This window comes from Harmonia axyridis, chromosome 1 (assembly GCF_914767665.1).
Source record: "Harmonia axyridis chromosome 1, icHarAxyr1.1, whole genome shotgun sequence".
Classification (NCBI taxonomy): domain Eukaryota; kingdom Metazoa; phylum Arthropoda; class Insecta; order Coleoptera; family Coccinellidae; genus Harmonia; species Harmonia axyridis.
The window spans coordinates 45138382-45164721 of record NC_059501.1 but is presented as its reverse complement, the minus strand read 5'-3'; the positions used below and the strand labels follow the sequence as shown (position 1 = coordinate 45164721).

General features: G+C 36.8%; 1 protein-coding gene across 1 annotated transcript in view; it reads right to left on the bottom strand.

The window, feature by feature from the left end:
- The window catches only part of LOC123677006, a 135007-nt gene that overhangs the window by 18779 nt on the left and 89888 nt on the right, over positions 1 to 26340 (bottom strand). The window contains exon 6 of the mRNA XM_045613394.1: positions 14906 to 15083. Coding sequence (XP_045469350.1) covers positions 14906 to 15083 — 178 coding nt within the window. The remainder of the gene's footprint in view (positions 1 to 14905; positions 15084 to 26340) is intronic.

The following is a 26340-nucleotide window of genomic DNA, read 5'->3' as shown; positions in this document are numbered from 1 at the left end:
ATTGAAGAAATTCCTAAATCTGAAATTTCTTCACCAGATGATGCCCTGTGTGAGAAGATATTTGACGATAATTACTCTCGTGATTCAACGGGTCGTTACACGGTTATGTTACCCTTCAAAGAAGGGATAAACAAATCCTTTGGAGATACATATACCATGGCCTTGCGACGTCTGTTTTCACTGGAACGAAGATTCAAAACCTCTCCTGATTTCTATAACGAGTACAAGATGTTCATGAAAGATTACCTCGATTGTGGTCACATAACTTTACTCCCAAATGCCAGTCCATCTGTTGACGAATATTATATACCACATCATGCTGTTATCAACCGAAATAGTCCTTCTGCAAAACTTAGAGTAGTGTTTGACTCCTCAGCGAAGGTTTCAGGCAATTTGTCCCTGAATGAGATTCTTTTGACCGGTTCAAAGCTCCAGAAAGATGTGATGGCTCTTCTGCTCAATTTTCGGTTTTATAAGGTTGTTTTCACTGCTGACATCAAACAAATGTACAGGGTGGGCAAATTTCGATGTTTTAGCACTACAACTTTTGAACCAGAGGAGATAGACAAAATCTGATACCCACTTCTCGATCTCTTTTTCTGAGAAACTAACAAGGGTAGTATTCATTTTTGGCCACCTTCTTTTGTTTTCGAGTTATAAGCGAAAATTGGAAAAATGGCGATATCGAAAAACTTTTATATCTCCACTAATACTGATGCTAGAGCTCTGAAATTAAAACATTATACAGGCACTTTTTCACGTAGAATCCAGTGGCGTGCTCGTATTCTCAAAAGGGTTTTTAATTACGAAGCTATGACCCAAAGTTATGTTTTTTTAAATGGGAACACTAGATTTTTGTGCCATTTTCTGAAAGCTTAATTTTTCCTGATTTCAAAAATATATGACATCGTATGATTCGTATCAAAATATTCAACAGAAAATGGTCAAAAACCTTTTTTTACTTAAGAGTCTCAATATTTCTATGGTTTCAACTGTTGATGAGCCTTTCTATAACAAGAGCAGTGTCTTTCCGTCAATCTGAGTATTTCTATGCTTTTCACTTATTTCTACAAAATTCGAATCTATATTTATTTCATACAAATAATTTCGAAAAGATGAACGAACTTGAAAAAAGTTTCCTAGGTAGCTCGAACACAGTTTCAAATATTCATCTATTGAAATATCGAGAAGAGGTGTCGACTGTGCATTGTGCAATTGTTGTGAATATTAGGTTAAATATTATTTCTTGTTTGTCCATTCGTAATTAAAATGTTGAGTCCAATCATATATGCATTGTTTCATATGCTGTTTAAACTGGATTGGTACTTGTGCGTATTGATTCTGGAGACCTATGTAAATAATCTCCTGATACATGCATCTCAATACAACTCTTTCGATTGAAAAATTCGATCTTGTGGTTTCTCCGTTATTTCCAAATCAATTTTTAGATAAAAAATTTATAAAACATATCTAGATTCGAATTTTGTAGAAATAAGTGAAAAGCATAGAAATAATCAGATTGACGGAAGGACACTGGTCTTGTTATAGAAAGCTCAATTTTTCTGTGTTCATCAACAGTTGAAACCATAGAAATATTGAGACTCTTAGGTGAAAAGAGGTTTTTGGCCATTTTCTATTATTTATATTGATCCGAATCATACGATGTTATATATTTTTGAAATCAAGAAAAATCAAGCTTTCAGATAATGACACAAAAATCTAGTGATCCTATTTGAAAAAACATAACTTTGGGTCATAGCTTCGTAATTAAAAACCCTTTTTAAAATACGAGCACGCCACTGGATTCTACGTAAAAAAGTGCCTGTATAATGTTTTAATTTCAGAGCTCTATCATCAGTATTAGCGGAGATATAAATGTTTTTCGATATCGCCATTTTTCCAATTTTCGCTTATAACTCGAAAACAAAAGAAGGTGGCCAAAAATGAATACTACCCTTGTTAGTTACTCAGAAAAAGAGATCGAGAAGTGGGTATCAGATTTTGTCTATCTACTCTGGTTCAAAAGTTGTAGTGCTAAAACATCGAAATTTGCCCACCCTGTACAGGCAGATTCTCGTTCACCCATCACATAGACGATTTCAGCGAATTCTTTTCAGATTCTCTCTCTCAGATCCAGTTCGAGTATACGAGTTGAACACTGTTACGTATGGTGTTGCTTCATCTCCCTATATCGCTCTTCGGACGTTGAAACAATTATCTTCTGATGAGGCGATGGCTTTTCCTTCAGCGGTGAGCGTTTTACGGTCCGAAACATATGTAGATGACATCTTATCAGGTGGAGATAGCTTGGAGGAGGCTCGAGGTTTGCAGGACGAGTTGATTTCTTTATTGAGGCGTGGTGGATTTGAACTCAGAAAATGGTCCAGTAACAGAACTGAGCTAATAGGTCATTTTCCTCCAGATCATCGACATCAAGAATCGTTGAATTTCGATGATTCTGTATTGAAAATTCTGGGACTCAGGTGGTTTCCAGCCGGAGATCATTTCTCCTATGTTATAGATTCTACCGAAAGACCAGTTACAAAACGAACAATTCTTTCAGACTTGGCACGAATCTTTGACCCAATTGGTTTTCTGACACCATTCACTTTCCTGGCCAAACATCTCATCCAACACCTTTGGACTCTAGGTCTGCAGTGGGACGATGTTCCTCCATCGGAACTAACGGATCGTTGGAATCAATGTAAATCCGAGTTGCAGGTTCTTTCCACTCTGCGAATACCACGCAGAATCTTCACTCAATCATTTACTAAATGTGAAGCCCACGGATTTGGGGACAGCAGCGAGAAGGGGTATGCCGCTGTTGTTTACTTCCGATTTATCAATCCAGATGGTTCAATAAATATTTCTTCGATTGGCGCAAAGTCTCGGGTTTCACCAATCAAACGCATTTCTTTACCTAAGTTGGAGTTATGTGCCGCTCTTCTCCTTTCAAAATTACTTTCCTTCATAATAAAATCATATGGACCCTCATTGAAAGTGGATGAAATATTCGCATGGTCAGACTCCACCGTGGTTCTTCATTGGATCAAGTCATCGCCCTATCGCTGGAAGAGTTTCGTGAGCAATCGTACCTCCCAAATTCAGGAATTAGTTCCTCCTGATCGATGGTATTATGTGAAGTCTCAAGATAATCCGGCAGATTGTGCCTCTAGAGGCATGTCTCCGTCTGGTTTACTCGACCATTCCTTATGGTGGGCGGGACCTCCAAGGATCCAATAGGAAAACCTGGTGATCCAAAAATTGAAGAAATGCTAACTGGAGAAGAACGGCAGGTTGTTTTATCAACCTTCGCCTCATCCGACGTATTTGACGATCTTATAATGAGATATTCCTCTTTCTTTAAACTTCAACAGGTTGTAATTTATCTATTTCGTTTTTCCTTCAATCTCAGAAGTCCTCACTCCAAACGAATCGGTAGTATCTTATCCGTGGAAAGAAAACAAGCTCTCAATTTTCTCATCAAATGTGTTCAGCAAAGAGTTTTTGGTGAGGAAATTCAAAATCTTCGATTAAACCGTCCTATTACCGTGAAATATCTTCAAAAACTCAATCTCTTCATTGGAGATGATGACATTTTGAGAGTGGGTGGTCGATTAACGTTTTCTGGCCTTCAGTATGACCATAAATTTCCAGCATTATTGCCTAATAAACATTTGTTCACGGATATATTCATTCAACATTTTCATCGGTTGTACCTTCATCCCGGTTCACAAACGTTACAGTTTCTTCTATCCCAGCAAGTTTGGATTTTGTCTGCAAGAAAGGCTATTCGTAGAGTTACTTCCAAATGTCTCGTTTGCTTCCGCTCCAACCCCAAACCTCTACAGCCCTTGATGGGCAATCTTCCATCGTACCGCGTCAATCAATTAAAGCCCTTTCAATGTGTAGGAGTCGATTTTGGCGGTCCTTTTCTTGTTACGATGTCAAAAGGTCGGGGCATCAAATCAACTAAAGCGTATATTTGCCTCTTTGTGTGCTTTTCGACAAAAGCTCTGCATTTAGAACTAGTGTCAGATTTGACTAGTGAGGCATTTCTGGCTGCTTTAAAACGGTTCATTGCGCGCAGAGGTAGGTGCACTAGAATTTTCAGTGACGGTGGCAGTAATTTCAAGGGTGCTCAGAGAGAACTCATTTCATACATGAAGTGCGCTGTGGAAGCAGAGAAAATAGACTGGGATTTCAATCCTCCTTCAGCTCCTCATTTTGGAGGGTTGTAGAAAATCGGTATTAAATCTGTTAAATCACATCTATACAAACTGATTGGTGATCAAATTCTTTCTTATGAGGAGATGTATACCGTGCTGGTTCAAATCGAGGCGGTCTTGAACTCCCGACCACTTTGTCCTCTCAGTACAGATCCAAATGACTTATCGGTACTCACTCCGGGACATTTTCTCACACTGGCTCCTATTTCCGATATTCCTGAGCCTGACTTATCCAATGTGTCCCTCAATAGATTGTCTAGGAGGCAGTTGATCACTCGGTTGCATCAAGATTTCTGGAAAAGGTGGCATGTCGAATATTTGAATACGTTGCAACAACGGACCAAATGGTTCACACCACGAGATTCCCAATTATCTGTGGGACAACTTGTGTTGATCAGGGATGAGCAACTGCCTCCTCGACGTTGGCGCATGGCTCGCGTGATTGATGTCCATTTGGGCAAGGACGGTATAGCACGAGTGGCTACCGTTCGCACTGTTAGCGGTATTCTGCAAAGACCTGTAGTAAAATTGTGCCCTCTACCGGGGCAAGCATGAGCATATAAAATAATGCTATTTTAGGTGGGCGGAATGTTCAGGTTCCAAGTACCTAAAAAACTTTCATTTTTCTTTCTTTAATTTCAGACTTAAATTTATTTTAGTTAATATTGGTTTGTGGAATGTGTTTTGTTGGAAGAAATTCAAGTTTTATTTCAATTTTTCGCGCGCATGTGTTGGTCAAATTTAATACCATACCTGCAGCGAACACATGTGGAGAAACCAGAGGGAGAAGTTTTCAGTTTTGGGTTTTCGATGTGCTGCAGAGAGAAAATATAGAATTTCTACAATTACCAGTGATTTCGACATTGTTAATGATCAGGATTGTGCCTTAAAATAGCAGAATAATTGAGGTTTACAAACAATCAGTGAAGGTAGGTCGATTTGACCAGTACTCGATTTATTTTCATTATTTTTTATACAGTCCATTAAATCCATAAATACGCCTCAGTCGGCGACAATAATAATTCTAGAAACATAGTTTCAGATAGCTCGAATAGTCAATCAAGTGGTAGCTTTCTCGAAACAGAGTTTCAGATATCTCGAATAGTCAATCAAGTGGTAGCTTTCTCGAAACAGAGTTTCAGATAGCTCGAATAGTCAATCAAGTGGTAGCTTTCTCGAAACAGAGTTTCAGATAGCTCGAATAGACAATCAAGTGGTAGCTTTCTCGAAACAGAGTTTCAGGTAGCTCGAATAGTCAATCAAGTGGTAGCTTTCTCGAAACAGAGTTTCAGATAGCTCGAATAGTCAATCTTGTCAACTTCGATATTTATGATACGTCGAATGAGAGAAATAGTTGACCAAACAACAGCTAAGCAAACCTACTACTGTGCCTTCCATAGTTTGGCAGTCTATGGAATAATTCTTTGGGGACACAGTAGTCATGCCGAAAGAGTCCTCCTGAAACAGAAGAAAGCTTTGAGAACCTTGTATGATATGCGAAGCACAGAGAGCTGCAGGGAAACTTTTAAAAAAGAAGGCATACTTACCATAACCTCCGTGTTCATATTGGCTTGTGTAGATTATATTCACGCAAACAAGGAGAAGTACACAAAGCACTCGTATTATCACACCTACAATACTCGAGAGAAACATAAATATACATTACCCCGTCTAAAAATGAGGAAGGAGGAACTTGGTCCAAATTTCTGGGGACTCAAATTCTACAACAAGCTTCCAGATGAAGTGAAGAGCCTGGGAAGATTGCGGTTTCATAAACGAGTAAAGAGTTTGTTGCTGCAGAACACTATATATTTTTTACATGAGTTCCTTGGCTGATTCGTTAGTACTTGCATTGTTTTAGATTATGTATAGTGCCAAATTTGTGTTTATATTTTTTTTATCATAGTTAATTATGTATATCGTACCAAATTTGTGTTTGTATTTTTTATCGCAGATTATTGCATTGTAGCGAGAATTTATATATACATATTATATTCATAAGTATTTACATAATTGTGAAAAGTTCTGATTGACATGTCATGTAATTCATTGATGACGTTAATATATATTACTATTACTATTACTATTACTAAGTGGTAGCTTTCTCGAAACAGAGTTTCAGATAGTTTGAATAGTCAATCAAGTGGTAGCTTTCTCGAAACAGAGTTTCGGATAGCTCGAATAGTCAATCAAGTGGTAGCTTTTTCGAAACAGAGTTTCAGATAGCTCGAATAGTCAATCAAGTGGTAGCTTTCTCAAAACAGAGTTTCAGATAGCTCGAATAGTCAATCAAGTGGTAGCTTTCTCGAAACAGAATTTCAGATAGCTCGAATAGTCAATCAAGTGGTAGCTTTCTCGAAACAGAGTTTCAGATAGCTCGAATAGTCAATCAAGTGGTAGCTTTCTCGAAACAGAGTTTCAGATAGCTCGAATAGTCAATCAAGTGGTAGCTTTCTCGAAACAGAGTTTCAGATAGCTCGAATAGTCAATCAAGTGGTAGCTTTCTCGAAACAGATTTTCAGATAGCTCGAATAGTCAATCAAGTGGTAGCTTTCTCGAAACAGAGTTTCAGATAGCTCGAATAGTCAATCAAGTGGTAGCTTTCTCGAAACAGAGTTTCAGATATCTCGAATAGTCAATCAAGTGGTAGCTTTCTCGAAACAGAGTTTCAGATAGCTCGAATAGTCAATCAAGTGGTAGCTTTCTCGAAACAGAGTTTCAGACAGCTCGAATAATCAATCAAGTGGTTGCTTTCTCGAAACAGAGTTTCAGATAGCTAGAATAGTCAATCAAGTGGTAGCTTTCTAGAAACAGAGTTTCAGATAGCTCGAATAATCAATCAAGTGCTAGATTTCTCTGAAAAGACAACTTATAATTATTTTTATTCCTATTTATCAATAAACTCACCTACTTACTCACTTATAAGTTTCAGCCCTAATAAAAAACAGTTTCATATTGCATCCAATAATATCTAAAATAGTTATGTTAACATTACTGATTTGAGGTCAGAGAATTAAGATTATTATTATATAAGGGTAATTTTGGGCAATGAAGTACATCAACATAAACAGTGCTTTAATGAAGTAAGTAAATTGCTCTTGTTAAAAGGGGTTTTGTTGTACAAATAAGTTGCGCATTGTGTAGCTTGGCCCCAAAAAGATAGTGAAAATCCTGAACTTACAAGTAAAGCTCGAATGCGTTCTTCTAAAGTGCGCTTCAATCTTTCAATTGTACCATTATGTTCTGAGTATATGGTTCAGCTGTTTGTAATTCAATATTATACTTATCAAGTACTAATGTAGTCACATTCCTGTGAATTCTATTCCATTGTGACATCTTATAAGTTTAAATGAATATTTCTCAGAAAACATTGATTTTAAAGTTCTTAAACTTTGCTCTAAACACTCAGGTACTTGTATTTTGGATTTTAATACAAAAATTTGCAAAAAGCAAGTATAATTATCAAGAAAGGTTAGAATATATTTATTCTTGTTAACAAATGTGGCTGGTGTGATTAGACCAATCAAATCTGTGTAAATTATTTCATATGATCTATTTGACCCATTTCTGGCTTTGTTTATCGTTTTCCTAGTTAATTGCGATAGAGAGCATGTGGAGGATTTTTCCATTGCTTTTTTTTTTTTGTAAATAAATTCCGTCATACCTGTTGACACATTCCGTAATTTATTCAAGTAAGTGAAGGAAATGTGAGCACACCTTTCATGCCACAATTCCCCCTCCGATTCTAACAATTCTACTGTTCGAGTCACTATCATACATTATAAATCCTTCTCATACTTACTTTCTTTACTTTTTTTTTTTGTGTCCAAACCTATAGCCTATAGCAGATTTTCCCTGGATAGGGACATACATTTTGAGTGTGGAAGTAGGTACCACACTTCTCACCTTGGTTTTTTTTTTAATTCTATAGGTATCCATTTTTCTATTTCTTCTTTGGAGTATAAATCAGTCGTGCATATTCTTTTCTTGAAATCAATATTTCTTCTTTGGTTCTGATTTTCATTATGCTTCATTTCCTTCATTGGGGTTGTGTGTTTACTTCTCTTCCATGTTTAACTTTCTTCACTCTCATTTCTCCTTTTTCGGATGCGAGTATTGAAGTTTCTCAGGTGTTCTGGCAAGCTTCTCATCATATTTTAATAAATAGAATATAGATTTCCAGATTCATATCAATTCTCAATTTTAATTTTCCCAAGAATCTAGCAATCAATAGATCTTCAAATACTGTTCCCAGTTTTCTGTATTCTTCTATACTGTTTCGAAATTCTGTCACGAATTTTATAGGACAGTCATAATCACGAGAATACAACTTATTATAGTCTTCTTCAATAACAATAAATTCTTGAAGTTTTTGACCAAAAAACATTTCTAGGATCTGCTTATATTTACTATTAGCAGATTTTACTTTTCAACAGACTTTTTGCAATCCCCTTAGATAGTGTTGATATTAAATATTGCATTGCTTGAGCATCATGAAGAACTCTATTACCAAAAGGCATATTGTGAGACCAACTTCCATATTCTTCAGTTAGGAAATCTAGTAGATTCAATGAACGAAGTCCCAGTTAAAGTCTAACCCTCCATTGGCAAGAGTTTCATTTACTTGCTGTTTTATTAAAGTAGCCAAATCTGTATTATTCACTGCCTCTTCTTGGTGTGGAGATGTAATCCTCCAATCAAAGTCTTCAATTTGAGCTTCTGTATTGTTGGGAACGTCATATTCTTGGTTGTTGTCCATTTTATTATATGGGATTTATTTCAATTATTTCACAATGATATCGACAAAAATACTGTTGTCAAAAATTAATTTGTTGACAGCATGGAGGATGTGATCGGACCAACTCAGTTTATCGGTCACTATAACACCCAAATCACAATGGCTGCTGGGAACAGGGATGACAATTCCATTGAGATAGTACCTCTGGCGTGGATTGTGGGGACCCATGTGGAGGACGACGCACTTCCTGCCGTTGAGTGTCAGTTGTCATTCTTCACACCACCGCGAAATGGAGTCGAGGTCATCTTGAATAGTGTAGGCGCTACTGGAGGGACCAAATATCTTGGTGTCATCGGCGAACTGTGAGAAGTGGGAGATGACATGATGTGACAAGTCAGAAACGTAGAGTAGAAAAAGAATTGAACCCAAGACAGTGCCCTGTGGTACTCCACTCGTAACAACTCTCGGTGAAGAGACAGAATCGCCTACACGAACCTGGAAGATGCGATTCGAAAGAAATAATTCCGCATCAGGATCTGTCGTAGAACGGCCTCAGATGTGTACACTGCCAATTTGTTATTGGTTACACTAGCGGCTTATGGGAACCAATAGGCCCGGCCCTGTATACTTGCCGGACAAGGACGACTATCGGGAACCCCCTCTAAGCCGTCCACCGCCACCTAATGGTGGTTACACAAGCAGGAACCAGTAACTACTGACCCTTATATCTTCTCGCCAGACAAGCAACACCCTCAACAGGCTCAAGCAGGTCGATTCTGACTTACCATAACAAGTTTTCACTCCTGTACTATCGCAGAAGGCACGATCATCAGTGAACTACAACTAGATGGGATCTTAACCCGGCCATGAACAAGGCCATCCGAAGATGCCGACCGGTCACCAGTGTACCTTGCGGCGTCGCCTGGTTGCACCTCGAATCGGATACTAGAAGGCTGTGCGCACACCTTCCGACACTTCAAACATCTGAATCGTTACACTGGTGCGGATTGGAGGATGTCTCAACGAACTTCACCTGACAAAGGAATGTATGCAGCAGCTCCAACTTTCTGGATATAAAACTGTAAGCTATTTTTGGCGTTCTCGGGCATGAGGTGGTTCTGCAATATTTGCGCGTTCTGATCTTGCAGATGATTGTAAATCGTTGCCGTATCTTAATTAATTTGCATCTGAGTTTGTTTTAGAATGTTCGTGTATTGTTTTTAAATGTAGAGTATGTATCATTAGATTGTATCGATCACCTGTATCTGAAGACTACGGAGATTTAATCGAGGCATTCTCCTCGTTGGTGAGTGGGGCTGTCGGATTGTTCGATATGTGGTTATTGCTGGCGATTTTAACATTGACAGATTCAAACAGAATCGCCAATATTATATTTTTAAAGATATATTAGAGTCTTATAACATGAAATCGCTAATCAATGACTATTCGAGAATATGTAAATATGGCAGTATAGTGACAAGTTCTAGTATAGACTATATTGTGTCCAATATACCTCAAATAAGTTATGACAATTTCGATCCGGGTGTATCGGATCATCATGTTCTGATTTCTCACCTTAGCGCGGAAGTTATCGAATGTAGGAGTAAAATTCGGGATGAGTCCGTATTCAAAAAACGAAGATTTTTCAGCGAAAATAATATACATGAATTTAGAACTCATATGAGAAAATTTTGTCCAAATTCGAGTGCGAACTCTCCTGGTTTATTCGATGAATTTTGGAACCATATTATATGGTGCTTTAACGTTTCCTTTCCTCTAATGTCGATTAAAGTTAAGAACTATCGGTATGATAGAATTAAATATTCAGATGACCTAAGAAGGGAAATTGACAATTTAATGATAATTAATGAAATAAAGAACAAATTTGGTACCACTGAACTAGTAGACAATTTCAAGCGGAATAAAAAAAAGTAATCGCAAATATAAAACATGAAAAGACTGAAAAAACTCAGGCAATTATACATCAGGCGCATAATAAGAAAAGTGTTATATGGAACATGGTGAAAAAGCAGCAAGGTAAACAAAGCGGAATTATTGTTGAAACAAATTAATTAAAACCAGATGACTTTTGATTACATTTCTCATCGTATGTGGAGAATAAACTTCACGTAGTCCAGGAGGAATCGGCGAATGAGTACCGAAAACTATTCCACCTCAATTTTTTTATGTGATCCTCTTCAAATTGTCCTACTGATAATATAAATGCATGTTGCCATGGGGCAACCTCGGGCCATATTGTTTAAACCGAAATTGTTTAAACAATTGCAAGGAATTGTTATTTTTCAACCGGACAAATTTTTTTTATATTCTGTATTGAAATAAAAATAAAAAAGGCCCTTTGACCTTTTACGATAAGGTTATAATTTTTAAGATATGAATTTTTAAAGGTTCGAAAAATCTCAAATTTGGGTACTTTCGACCCATGAAAAATATATAAAAAAAAATATATATATATTAACAATATTTGACAATAAATGACAACGTGTACTAAATCTGGCTTCATTCATTCGAATTCAATGTGTTTCTCTCCTGTTACATCAGATGAAATTATTAAAATTATAAATTCGTTAAAGAACAAATTTTCTACTACATACGATGATGTTCCAATAAGACTGTTAAAAGAATGTAAATACGAAATGTCATCCCTTCTGGCGACGGCAATTAACAACTCAATTTATGCAGGAAAAATTCCAGAAGTGTTAAAAACCTCGAAAGTCGTTCCCGTACGCAAAAAATTAGACACTGATAGTGTCGACGGTTATCGCACGATATCTCTTTTGCCGAGAATATCGAAAGTTTTTGAGAGAGTTTTGTACGATCGGATTATGTCGTTTTTTGAGAAATTTAGGTTGCTCACTTCAAGCCAGTACGGTTTCAGGCCAGGACTCTCAACAGAACACAATGTATTGGATTTCGTTAAGTTCGTACATATAGGACTTGATGGTGGGGAGTATGTGATGTGCCTCTTTTTCGATTTGGCGCGCGCCTTCGATTGCTTGAGCAGAGTGTTTGTTGCGAAAAAATGGACTGCTTAGGTATCATGGGATTCTTGAATGAAACCATGTACTCATTTTTGAATAATCGTAATTTCAGGGTTAGGTTCAACAATGATCTTTCGCAGAACTTCAGTTCATCTTATGGTACTCCCCAAGGTAGTATCTTGGGGCCATTAATTTTTTCAATGTACATTAATGATCTCCCATTATCCATAAAGGATGGGAAAGTATTCCTTTATGCGGACGATGCATGTATAGTTGTCCATGACGTGTCTGCGAGTATGTTGAAGTCTATGGTGAGGGCGGTGTTGCATCAATTTCAATCCTGGTGCACCCTGAACAATCTCATTATAAATGTAGATAAGATGGTTATGATGGATTTAAGCAGACCAAAGATTCACATCGAGGTAAAATTCGACAAAATTTTGCTCAGAAGCTCAGAAGAAACTAAGTTTCTTGGCGTCATAATAGACGAACATTTGAACTGGAATGCACAAGTTGATGGAATCTGCAAAAGGCTTAACGGAGCATGTTACGCAATTAGTGTACTGAACAATTATTTTCAGTCTAACGTACTAATAGAAGTTTATTACGTGTATGTTCATTCTATCTTGAGCTATGCAATAACATTCTGGGGTCAGGCAACCGACAGACAAAGAGTTTTCATCGCCCCAAAGAGAGCCATCCGATTAGTTTCTGATCTCCAGTATAGACAGCCATGTAGACCTTATTTCAAGAAGTATGGTATCCTAACCCTTATCTCTATATATATATATATATATATATATATATATATATATATATATATAAATTATTGTCCCACATCCATGACAAAAAAAGTTCCCTTAAAGTTTGCAGTGATGTACACACCTACTCTACTAGACAAAATAGCAATTTTGCGCTGCCGCGACCGAAACGAGAAATGTACAAAAAATCTCCCATGTATGAGGGAATGTCCCTTTATAATCTGTTACCATCTAATATAAAAGACTCTAGGACATTTTCACTTTTTAGAACAAAAATAAAGTCACTCCTAGCTGAAAATGCTTTTTATTCCATTGAAGAATTTCGTGATTACTGTTCGCATATTTGAAATATCATGTTGTATGTTATTAGTTTAAGAAAATGTTTGCTATTTGATGTACTGTTAATTTTGTTGAAAACTTTGTATATAATATTATGTTTATTATATATTGTATTTGACCATATTGACTGTACATATGAAATTATTTTTTTATAATCCAATTCTCTATTACATTTTAATTATACTTTTATGACGTGTCAAGACTCTTGTATTGAGTGAATGACGAATAAATCATCTATCTATCTATCTACAGCAGGCGTCTCGGATATTAGGTTACATCGTTATCCCCGACACCTCAAACGACACATGCCCGCTCCTCTCCACTCATGAAAGGGCGATTTTACACATAAAAGTATCCGATATGATCGAGTTTGGACAGGAGACGTCTATGAGGCACACGGTCGAAGGCTCGGGAGAAGTCAAGGTAAATGACATCAACCGGGTCGTCCTTATCAAGGGACATCGATCAGGAGTTGACACATTGGAGGAGGTTTGTGATGACCGAGCGCCCCGGGAGGAAGCCGTGTTGACAACCAGGTATTATGCCGTGTCCGAGAGAAAATTTTAGAACTATTTCCAATATAACCCTCTCACAAATTTTCGCTATGACCGGGACCAGGCTGATGGGGCGAAAGTTGTCAGAACAACGCTTATCTCCCTTCTTGAAAATTGGAGTAACACGTGCACTCCGCCAAGAGGAAGGAAGGGAGAAAGTCTCGAATGAGCGAGTGAAGATCAGAGAAAGGGGGAGCGCTAGAGAATTGTTACATTCCTTAAGGAGCCTTGCAGAAAATCCGTCAGCACCAGGTGCAGACTGGACATTTAGGGCAGAAAGTTTGGCCTTCACGATGGACGGAGAAAAAGTTATGTCTTTGAGCTCAGTTGTAACCCGAGGAATGATTATCGCGGGAGGTGAACCAGTTTCTTGGGTGAAAGAAGATGAAAAAGAATCAGCTAAAATGTTTGCAGACTCTTCAGGATCAGAACACGGCCTGCCGTTCCGATCATAAACCAATGGAACTTCTACTTTGGTGTTCAATGTAGACCTAACGTATTTGTGGAAACCCTTGCGATCACTAGATCGTGTTAGCTTTAGTTCATAGTCCTATTTGGCTTTAGCGATTGTAGAGGATAGAAAATTCGAGAAACTTCTATGGGCATCGTAGTCCCTTTGTTCTTTTCGACTTGTATAGCGCCGCCACAATGTTTTTTATGACGAATTAACTTGAGGATATCTCCATTGATCCATGGTTTTAATGGAATAAAAGTGGCTCTACTAGTTGATGTGCAATTGTCGACTAGCCCTTGTAGTGTTTCAGCGAAAATGCTCCACATAAGCTCCACATCAGCAGCTGTCTGTAGCAGAGATACCCAGTCGACCGCCTCTGCCAAACCATCAAGCCGACATTACCTGAGACTTGCATACGCTATTTTTTCTACACCCGATAGATAATGAAAACTATAAATTCTACTTGTATTTATTCAGTCCATAAGCCGTTGATATAGGTTTTCGTACATTTTCTTAGATTTTTGGGTAAAATATTTCGTAATGCATTTTCTGCTTCCTCCAATATGTGTGGAAGAGTCGATTGTAACTCTTCTATATCGCTGTTATCAAACATTTTGATGATATAATAATCGAAGTTCAGCTATTCTCTATGAAAATGTTATATGAATAGATTTTGACAAATGAAACAATTAGATAGAACTCTAGAAGAAGTGTCAAATGCACAGCATGCTTGATTAAAAATTTAAGGGTTTCTATTGGTTGACATTTCATTATGAAACGGGATTATTATTATTATAATATGCATGTAGAAGAAAAAAAATTACTCACCTCACTCCACAAACACTCGGATATCTCTTGAATGCAATAGCGTAAGCCAAACTGTTGATATATACATTGGAATTCTTCGAATAATCTATTGATTTATCAGAAGAGATATTCTCGTCGAGTCCGAAGGATCTGAAGTTACCAGACATGTGTGTGAAATATTGGATAGCTCCAAGGGGTGCTGAGGAGAAGCAAAATATTTATTTTTTATTCAGCTGGTGAGCCGCGAATTAATAATAATAATTAATCGATATCATGGATTCTTTCAATTGAATTTTGTTTAACTGGGAATAATATTGAGCAACAAATATCGTTTATCAGTCAAATCAACTTATTTACTTATTGATAATTCTATTTTAATATTGGTGAACGGATTACAATTTGCAACCGGTCAGTATCATCCATTTCTCCATTTACACAAGGAATTGATGAATTACTATCATCTTCCAGTGAATTGAATATAATGTGAGTTACAACTTCGATGTGAAATTGTAACTAAGGACAAAATTTCAAAAACATCTGAACCAGTGGCGACGCTAGGGGGGAAGCAGGGTATCCCCCCCCCTAACTCATCATAAAAAAAACATACAAAGGCTAAAATAATTGAAACATTAGCAGAATCATAATTTCGATCTACTTTGGCCCCCCCAAAAAAAAAAAAAACTGGCCATCCATTGGCCACCTCTGTTTTTGAAAGCTGGCGTCGCCATTGATATGAACGGATACCATGAACTAAGGTCATCATGGAGGACTAGTATCAAAAGGTTTCAATGGCCTGATTGCCTTCGGTTGGGATATACTGGCTGATGTTCATAAGATATACGTGCACATAATGATTTTTTCTCTATTTCAGTATCGTAATGAGTTCATTACAGTTCTAAAAACAGTGCTGTAATGAACTCATTACAGCATTGTTTTTAGTTATATTTTTCGTTCTGTGGTTGTCTACACAGACGTCAGACTTCCAATCCTATCAAAATTCAACAGACGTCAATTATTATCGGTATAATATAATTTGGATTCAGTGAAATGATTTGCGGCATTATTCGCAATTTCTCTTAATTCTGTTGGTGTTAAATCGATTTCGTCAGACATAATTCACGAATTTAATGCGTAATTATAAATTATTTTAAAATTCAAAACGTACGAATCAAATTGAAATTCCGTAATCTGTTAATTTTCGTAGCAGTCACACGAACTACCAAGATACAATACAAATGTCACTAGGATGTATGATCTGAATTTTTCGTTGAATTTCGACAATATTTCACAAAACTTGACTGAAATAGAGAAAATATCGTCTAATACTCGTTGCAGAAGGCAATTCCAACACTCATGCGTTCCAAAACTCGCTCTTTCGTCGCTCGTTTTCGAATTTCGCATTCGTGTTGGAATAGGAGCCCATTCTGTAACTTGTTTTAGAATATACTATTTCCGTTTTCGTAACAAAAAGAATCAATTCATAATAGAAATTCTAAATCTCTGCTTGGCACCGTCATCATCATCATCACTCAGCTCTCTGCGTCCACTGCTGCACATAAGCCTCCCCCATTTTGCCCATTCCTTCCTGTCTTGAGAGTGATTAATTAACAAACATTCCATTGCGAGTGGAATTTTTTCAGTTCAATAACTCTTCAACAAATCCACCGAATAATTTAAATTTACGAAGTTTTGTCACCCTTTACTATCATCTTCCTTCAATAATACTGAAATCGAGTAAATCAGATCTGGACTAGGAAAATTTCAGACTATTTCTATTTTCGAGAATATTGGATCGCACTCTACGTGAATATTATGATTATTTTCGTAAGCACAAAGAATTATTTTATTATAACAATTTCAAATCTCTGCTTAACCGTCATACAGGCCGACCAATAAAAAATTCCTTATGAAAGAAATTTCATAGTTAAAGAAATCTCGAATTTATCGGAAGAATTATTTCGAAAATTGCAGTTTTTCCAACCTTTACGAATGCTTCCTTCAATATTTCTGAAATTGAATAAATCAAATTCCAGACTTTTTCTATTTTCATGAATATTGGATCACCCTGTACGTGAACAACTCATTGTTCATTGTCAATTTTTTCTTGTTTTCGTAACCACAAGAAAATAATGAACTGATTACATCGCTCAGTGCACGATATTAATTATAATTCTAAAAATTAATCTACGAGATATACATTAAATAACTCAGAAAAAGGAAATGAAAATGAAGAAGGAAAATCATGAGCGGGAATATGTCCAATCAAGTATTAGCATTTTATATGCCAGTTTTTAATGAAATGTCCAATCAGATGAATAGATTCAGGTTATCAGATACCATCAGGTCCATCTACGTATTGAATTACTGTCTGTATGTTTCCTATTAGTTATTTTCTATTAAATTTTTCATTTGAAGTCTTGTGTTAATACTGTAACGTTTTTCTAATCGGTAATTCCTACTAACACTAATTTATTTCATATACACAGCCATAAATAGGTATTTCTGATGCAAATGAATTTTATCATTATTATTATAAACAACTATTTAATAATTTATTTCAACTATTACATTAATTTATTTCTACTCCTTTATATCTATTGAGTGTACTATACTGACAGCTGTTTACATCGACATTGTCCTCCTCTGCCATTGATTTATATACCGCTGGTATCTTTCTCTAAAAGGGACTTAATCTCTCTAGCAAGCTCTCGGCGCGTCCGGTACCTTCTATAAAAACGCAGTGGCGTAGGGCCTGCAAGTTCGTTACACTGCCCCCTTTCTAGGCTGTTCAGTCGCTGAACATATCCGACTAGGTGGCTTAATCTACAGGATTCTCCGTTTCTGCAATTTCCTTGTTCACAGGAATATCACCCAACGGCCTCCTCTTGAACGTTGAACCTCTCCTCAAAGTTGCAATGCTTCCTGATTAGATCTTTCACTTGCTAGATATTATCTCCCAGTTTCTTGTCTTTGAGAGCGCCCTTCCTCATTATCAACCAATTCTCCAATTCTTCTCGCCTTCTTTTTGAACAGCTGAGCGCCCATGTTATAATTGTAGATATCCTTTCGCTTCTCCCAAGTCCCTAATCCAAGCTTTAGGATTTCGATTTTGTCGACGATGTATTAGTCTTTGAAGAGGTTTCCTTTGATGCAGTCCTCGCCGGTCTCGTAGAACTTTCTTTGTGCTTCTTTTCGCTATGTTTTTTCATAAATAACTTCACCTCCCCCACTTTTTGAGAGAGTTCGAAAGATGTTACTCTAACCTACATCTCGTTGATCGAAGACAGTACATCTTGATCTATATAAACTTGGGATGTTTCTAATTGCTGCAAGTTATATTTCCTACTCTGCGCACAAAACAAGATATTTGTAAGCTTCCACAGTATCTTGCCTTTTATCGTTAATGTGCTCTTTGATTTCTGGGCATTCTTCGACAAGTTTCTTGGCCTCTTGCTTTATATAGTTCACTGTGTCCTCGATCACTTTCGACTCGCCTTGAAAGTCTGGTGTTTCCTGAGCAAATCTTGAATAATTTCCAAGTCTTGACCATTGATATCGTAGTACGTAGTACCAACCTCTTTCTCGTTTATCCAAGAGATTAAATTATTATTATATACAGATGCGTTGTCGTGAGTAGACGGGTTTGATTGTGCTCTGCGAGATACGCCTTGAAACGACAAATCTTTCAAGATATCACTGTATATTAGTTTGTTTCTGAATAATTGTCCAGAGATGTCCACCAACAAAAAACCGAGTTCGAAAAATCATTGATTGAGGTTTTGAAATCTGACAATGTTATCAAGGAGATCTCCAATGGTATCATCAATTCTATCACCAAATGATTTGCCCAGAAATTCAAAGTTTATAATGCTAAAATAACAACTTTGGAGACAGAAATTCAATTGCAGAAAGCTAATTCCGATAACATTGATAACAACTGCAATGATAGTGCTCATAAAAATATGGAACAAAAAGTAGACATTCTCGAACAGAAGTTGAAAAATAATAACATCCGTCTCATCGGAGTCAAGGAAGTACACGGAGAAGATGTTTTCTCCCAAGTCAAGAATATATTTACCGATAAATTAAATATCCCGGTCACTGATGAGATTGCCTCGGTATACAGATTTGGTAAGAAAAATAAGGAAAAATCTCGACATATTATTGTTTCTTTCAAGGAAGTGAATTTCAAGAACATCATTTTTGGAAAAAAAAAACTCTTGAAGGGAACGCGCATTATAATGAAAGAAGATTTGACGAATGAAAGATGGAAATTGGTTCGTGAATCGCCCGATATATATGGATTCAAGAATGTGTTCACATTCAATGGGGCTGTTTTCGTTAAATCTGGGACAAGTGTTTGAAAACTCATTTCTGGTGTGTGATTCATTTATTTGAAAAAAAATTTTTTTTGTTGTTGTTTTTATGGCAGTGTCTTCGAGCACATATTCCCTCAGAGCGTATTTGTGGGATATTTACTTCGGGTCATTTGAATGTGCAATCGTTAATACCTAAGTTGAATGAATTAAAGATATTTAACGAACATAATAAATTTGATTTACTTGCTCTATCGGAGACTTGGTTGAATAATTCTGTTGATTCCGGCAGTATAATGATTTCCAACTTTAATGTAAGAAGACGAGATAGAAATAATGGGGCAAGAGGTGGTGGGGTTTTGTTTTATGTAAATAATAGACTTCAGTTCGAGATCATTGATGTACCGAATATTTCAAATATAGAAAAGCTGTTCATAAAAATACAGTACAAAGGAGTTTCGTTTGTTATTGGTGTAGTATATAAACCACCACACATATAAACTTTTTAGTGACGCTTTGGAATCTAGTTTGAGTTATTCTTTATTATTGTGCCTAAATGTTGTCTGTGTTAGTGACATCAATATTAATTTTCTTGAAAAAAATACACCTTCGGTCAGGTACTTTGCTTCTATGCTATCTACTATCGGCATGCAACAGCTCATTCGGGGGCCAACTCATATCACGGCTAAATCTGAAACTTTGATTGATGTTATTTTGTGCAATAATAATGCTTCCATTGATTCGACTGTTAGTTGCCCATATAATTTTTCTTTGTCTGAATGCATTGGTTGCACAATAAAAATTGAAAAACCTTCAATTAAGCCACGAATTTTCACAATTTGATGAGAAGTTGTTGTATGACGATATTCTTAATTCCGATTTATCGAAAATATTTCATACATAAGATGTGGATGAGAAGGTCAAGATCCTTACCGATACTTTAGTGAATATGTTTGATGAACATTTTCCTCCGAGAGCTATACGAATTTCGAAAAGACATGCGCCGTGGATAACCGAAGAGATAGGGAGGTTGATGAAGGGTAGGGATAAGGCAAAGGGGACACATAGGAGAGTCAAGACTAAAGAAGCGTGGGAGGAATTCAAACGGTTGCGGAATGCTTTGAATCATACCATAACAAAAGAAAAACGTTTATATTTTCAATATGTTACGGAACACACTTCTAATAAAAATCTGTGGAAAGAAATAAAATCATTGGGAATTTCGAATGAACCACATGTCGATATCGAACAGAAATATAAAAACCCTGATCAGGTGAATGACTATTTTCTGAGTTTTTCGAATGGTAAAACTGACCTTTCAGTAATCGATGACTATGAGAACAATCCTATATGTTCGGATCATTTTTATTTTCGACTGATAGATGAAGAAACTATACTAATTATCTGAAAAAATTCAAGAACAGTGTTCCAAGTTTCCCAGCTCTTGGAAACATGCAAAAATCGCTCCTATTCCGAAAACCAATATTCCTAAAGAACTATCAGATCTTCGACCAATAAGTATTTTGTCAGGATTGTTTAGACAATCCTGACATTCTCATTAGATTCAAGATATTCCGCGAGTTGAACCGCCATAATCATTCATTAGTTTAGACTAATGAATGATTATGGCGGTTCAACTCGCTGAATATCTTGAATCTAATGAGATTCTTCGTGATGCTCTGTCTGGTTTTCGACCGGGTTACAGTTCCACTACTACTCTCCTTGATGTAACTGATGACATCCTGCAGTCAGTTGATGACTCTAAATGTGCGGCTTCACTTTTGCTCGACATTCTTCTTGCCATGTTGAGTTCTTGTGGAGTACGGGGGGATGCACTCAAACTATTCGAGTCGTATCTCTGTGATCGCTAGCAAATTATTAAATTGGGTGATAGAGTTTCTAATGCCAGATTCGTGTTGAATGGAGTTCCTCAGGGCTCGGTTCTCGAGCCAATACTCTTTATCTTGTATTCCATCCAATTTGTTAAATTCATTCACCACTGCAAAGTGCAGATGTACGCTGATGATTTCCAACTCTTTATTGATTTCTTCATTGATCAATTGAATATTGTAGATATTAAATTGAATAAGGATTTGAATCGATTATGGGATATTGCTAGGAAACATGGTCTGAATCTGAATCCTAATATCATATTTCGCATATGTTGTTTGAGCTGAGTTGGCTTCCGATAAGGCTCCGTTTTGAACATAATGCTCTCTGCACTTTCCACAATATAATAATTAAGAGAAGTCCGCCCTTTATATCCAACAAGCTGAATTATAGATTTGACGTCCACAATGTCAACATAAGATATAGAAATTTGCTATCATGTCCTCACCATAGAACATCAACATTTCTGAGAAGTCTCAGATATAACATATGTAGATTGTACAATGTAATCTCTGATGAATTAAAACAACTTTAAATTGATTACCTTTTCAGCTGCCTCTGACTAAATATACTGATTGTCTCCGAGAAGGTAGAATAATATATATTTTTTTTTTCTCTGTATGCTCCATTATGTTCGTGCATGGGTATATCCAAATATGTGTGTTTTTTTATTTCTGTATTTCTGACTATATTTTGCACTTGATATTAATTTTGCAACAAGGGTTAAGTGGTAGAACACCTATGGGTGAACTTCCCCTTGGAATTCCTGAATAAAGACCTTTATTATTATTATTATTTCTTCAGTTGTTCTATCGAACATATGCACCTCTTGTGCTCCGACCAAGAGTTCATTCGGAACGGTTACCAGCATCAAAAGATCCTTTCATTGAGTCTGGATCTCAATCATCTTCTCCTGGATCTTGACGCTGTAGCTGCATTTGGCTTCTATCAGAACATTTCCGCTGACTAAACATGCTTGGAGCCTTGCCTTGCTATTCATTATAAGAGCATGAAAAGTGACGAAGGCTCGAATCAAAAGTTCCATATGCTCAACATCAACTCCATGCTCTTCAATTTTGGACTTGTTCATCTGGTCCTTGATCCGTTCCTGGAGGTCGGTGCACTCCTAGAGGAACCCGAAATAGTGGAGGACTTCACAGAGGAAAACCTCCCTCTGAGCCACTAGCTGACGTAATTTCTTGAATTCGTGTACCATTTGTTCCCCTCTTTTCTTGATGTTATCTGCATCGTAGTGCTCTCTTTCTACAATATTGCTATAGCTCTGGGATAATTTATCGTTCGTTTCCTGGTGAGCTTTAACTTCAGCAACTATTATATCCAACTTTACCTGCAACATCCGAATGGAAATCATCTCTCTAGCAACCTCAACTGTTGCCATAGCTGAAAACTTGTCATGAATCCAGGCCTCAGCTTCTGAACTCTCCTCAATCGTTAGAGCTAACTTGAATCCCGATTTCACCTAGCCAAAATCTCCGACCTGCTGAAGAGCAATGCTTGATATGCCTCATTCAGCTTCTCGCGTTCGATCTGCTAGAGTTCCAACAGTCTCTTCCAATCCTCTTTGATTTCTTGCAGCCTTACGATTATCTCATCTTTGGCATAGTGATTCGAATGTAGCAACTCTTGTCTCTCGTTTATTACGCTTTGCACTCTTTCATCGCTGGCCATAACCTCTGCCTCGAACGTAGAATGCTTCTGTTTTTACTTTTCAGTTTATGAGGTTCCCTATAGCTCTCATCTGCCGCTGTCTGAAGCTTTTGGTTCAACCAGATCTCCACGCTGCAAACATTCTTCAGGAATTTCTGAAGGGACCTGTATTCTTACAGTTTCAGTCTTCTGGCTTCCGTCATTTGCAAACGTTCTTTTTTCCTATCTGGTATAGCGTTCATCATTTTTGACACTTCCCGATTATTCTGGTTACTTTTTTGATCCTCCAATTTTTCGATACAACCTCATTCCAAGTATTCTCTAGAGAATTCATGTTATCCACCATTTCTCTACTATTATCCTTCATTTCATTTCGTAAAGTTTGAAAGCTTTTCCTCGTTGTATTTTGTAAGGATTTAATGTTATCCTTCATTTCATTTTGTAAGGTTTTAAAGCTTTCCTTCATTGCTGTATGGTTATCCTGCACTTGCTTCTCTAAGGATTTAATGTTAGTGGTCAGTTTCTCAAAAACTGGCTTAAGAAATTCCAAGCTTGCCTGATCTGTTTATGTGATCTCGACATTGGCATTCAAAAAAAGGGCCACGTGAAAGAGAGCTTCAGAGCCACTTTGATTTTTTCAGAGTCTAATGAGGACTTGGAACAGGTATGGATAAGGTGCAGATTGGGGAATGAAATTTATGCTTTCGGTGTGATCTATAGACAGCCCAGATCCAATCTTTCTAACTCCATGCGCTTGATTCAGGTCGCGTTGTCTCAGATTTTCCTGATGTTGTTTGCATGGGCAATTTCAATCTGAATTTTGAGGATCCTAATGTTTTGCAAGTCGAGCGGTTTTGTCATTCAATGGGTAGTTTTGATCTCAGACCTTGCATCCATGAGGCTTTTAGAATAAGTAATTCATCATCAACTATAATCGATCAGTTTTTTGTATCAACTCCTATCAGTGTAGTATCTTTTGGAACGCTAGATTCTGAATATATTTCGGATCACAGATTGACATTTTCTAATATACTCGAGAAATATGTTATTTTCAGGGATTTTCATTATTTTTCAGAGGATAATTTCAACCGGGATCTCAGGCTTGTTGATTGGCACCCTCTTTTCTCAAGTGATTCTACCGATTACAAAGTCAGTTATTTAACAGCCCAGGTGATCACTTTGTTCAACCGACATGCTCCAATGAGGAGAGTGCGGGTGACTAAAAAGAAAGCACCCTGGTTGACTGACGTTATCAAAATATTGATGTCCGAGAGAGAGAGGACGTTTAATCACTATGAGGTCACTGGATTGATGAGGGATTTTGAAGCTTACAGAAAACTTAGAAATTTCACAAAAGCGCAATTAAAAGGGAGAAAAAGGCATATTTGAATTTTATTTCTGGACCTGGTACTGACTCAAGAACCTTGTGGAGGCGGCTTAGAAGTTTGAATGTTGCACCTAACAATTTTAATACTATACCATCTGACTTGTTAGTGGATTTTGAAGAAATTTATGAAAATTTGTTGTCGGAGGCTGATAAACTTAATGAGGTCTGTTCACTAACATATTTTTATGAAAACGCTGTTTTTCGTGACGATATTGGATCGTTCTCTAGTTTTTCATTCGCTAGTTCTGAGGATGTTTTTAAATATAATTTGTTACATTAGATCCAATGCAGTGGGTGATGATGGAATTTCTAGAGTTATGATTCAGTATTGTTTACCTGATTTGTTACCACCAATTACAAACATCATCAATAGCTGCTTGGAACTTGGTTCATATCCTGCCTCTTGGAATATAGCAGTCGTTTGTTCACTCCCTAAAGTATCCTAACCAAATTCTATAGATATACTCCGAATCAATAATTATTTTACCATTTCTATCGAATATATAAGAGTCTGGATTCAGAGCAAATCACAGCGTTGGTACAGCACTCACCCATATACTCGACGACGTCTTGCGTGACTAGGACATTGGTATAGTTACTGCACAGGTACTTTTAGACTTTACTAAAGCCTTCGACTCAATCAATCATGAGCTGCTTCTGGCCAAGCTGGAGTATTATCAACTTTCCGGAATTGTTTTGAATTTTTCGAAACATTTCTGTGTAATAGAAGTCAATATGTGAGAGTTGAGAGAGGTAGATCATCGTGTGTTCATATCACAGAGGGAGTACCTCAGGGTTCGATTCTGAGTCCACTCATGTTTCTGATCTATACTGCTGATATGTGTGAGACTGTTAAATTTTGCCGTTTTCATGCTTTTGCTGATGATATTCAGATTAACATTGGTTTCAAACCAGATCAGGCTGCAGTGACATGGTCTCAGATAAATGAAGATCTAAATTCCTTGGCATTGAAGGGGAGGAATCATAATCTACAGTTGATTCTTGAAAAGTCTAATTTTTTTATAATTGAAAGCGCTAACTCTTTTTTCAAGCTTGGTGCTTTTTCTGTCAGGATTCTAAAAAAAGTTTTAAAGCCATCGAAATCAGTTAATAATCTTGGGTTGTATGCTGATTCACCATTGAAATTCTCAGCTCAAGTCTCTGCTCACATCAAGAGAGCCTATTTATCTCTCAGGCTTATTTATAATAGTCGAAAATTTCTTCAGGAACGTATGAGAATGATGGTCTGTGATCAACTCATCTTATCATATTTCAATCTCTGTGATGTTGTTTATGACCTCTGGCTACATAAATTTTATAGGTTGGATCAACATGAGGAATCGCCGTAAATTTCATCTATCATGTTTCATTCATAAAATCATTCAGCTGAGGCAACCCCCATATCTGTAGCAGAAAATCATATATAGACGAAATGTGCACAGTGTCAATGTCCGCAGTTCGTCAGGTATCAGTATCTCACGTCACATTACATCTAAATTTAAGAGTTCCTTCTCATATCAGGCCCCTTTCATTTACAAGATATCGATCATAATATAAAAGCAAGTTCATTGAATTGTTTCAAGTCAAAAATTAAAAAATCACTTATATTCAGCCAGGGATCAACTGCTTCATAAATGCCAGTATATAATTTTCTTTTCTTCTTGTTAATCATAAATGTTTTTTTTTGTTTAGGATTAAGATATATATTGTTAAATTGTGAGCTAAACTTCGCCCAATAAAGACGATTATTATTATTATTATTAAAAATGTTCACAATAGTGTCAACAGAAATTTCCACGAGAATATCCACAAAAATGTCCACGAGAATGATTACAAAAAAAAATGGCCACGATAATGACCACAAAAATATCCACAGAAATGTCCACGATTTGTTTAACTCCCGATTCGAAAACACGCTAATCCCACTTCTGACACTAATCGTAACGTTTTTCTGTCAATTAAAACCGTAATTCTTACTAACATTAATTTATTTCATATACACAGCCACAAACAACTATTTACAGATAATTTATTTCAAATATTACTCTAATTTATTTATATCTACTTGAGTGTACAGCACTGGTTTTTATATCGCTGGCATCTCTCTCTAGAAGAGACTTGATCTTTCTAGCGGCGCTTCCAGTACCTTCTAGAAAGACGCAGTGGCGTAGGGCTTGCGAGTTCGTTACAATACT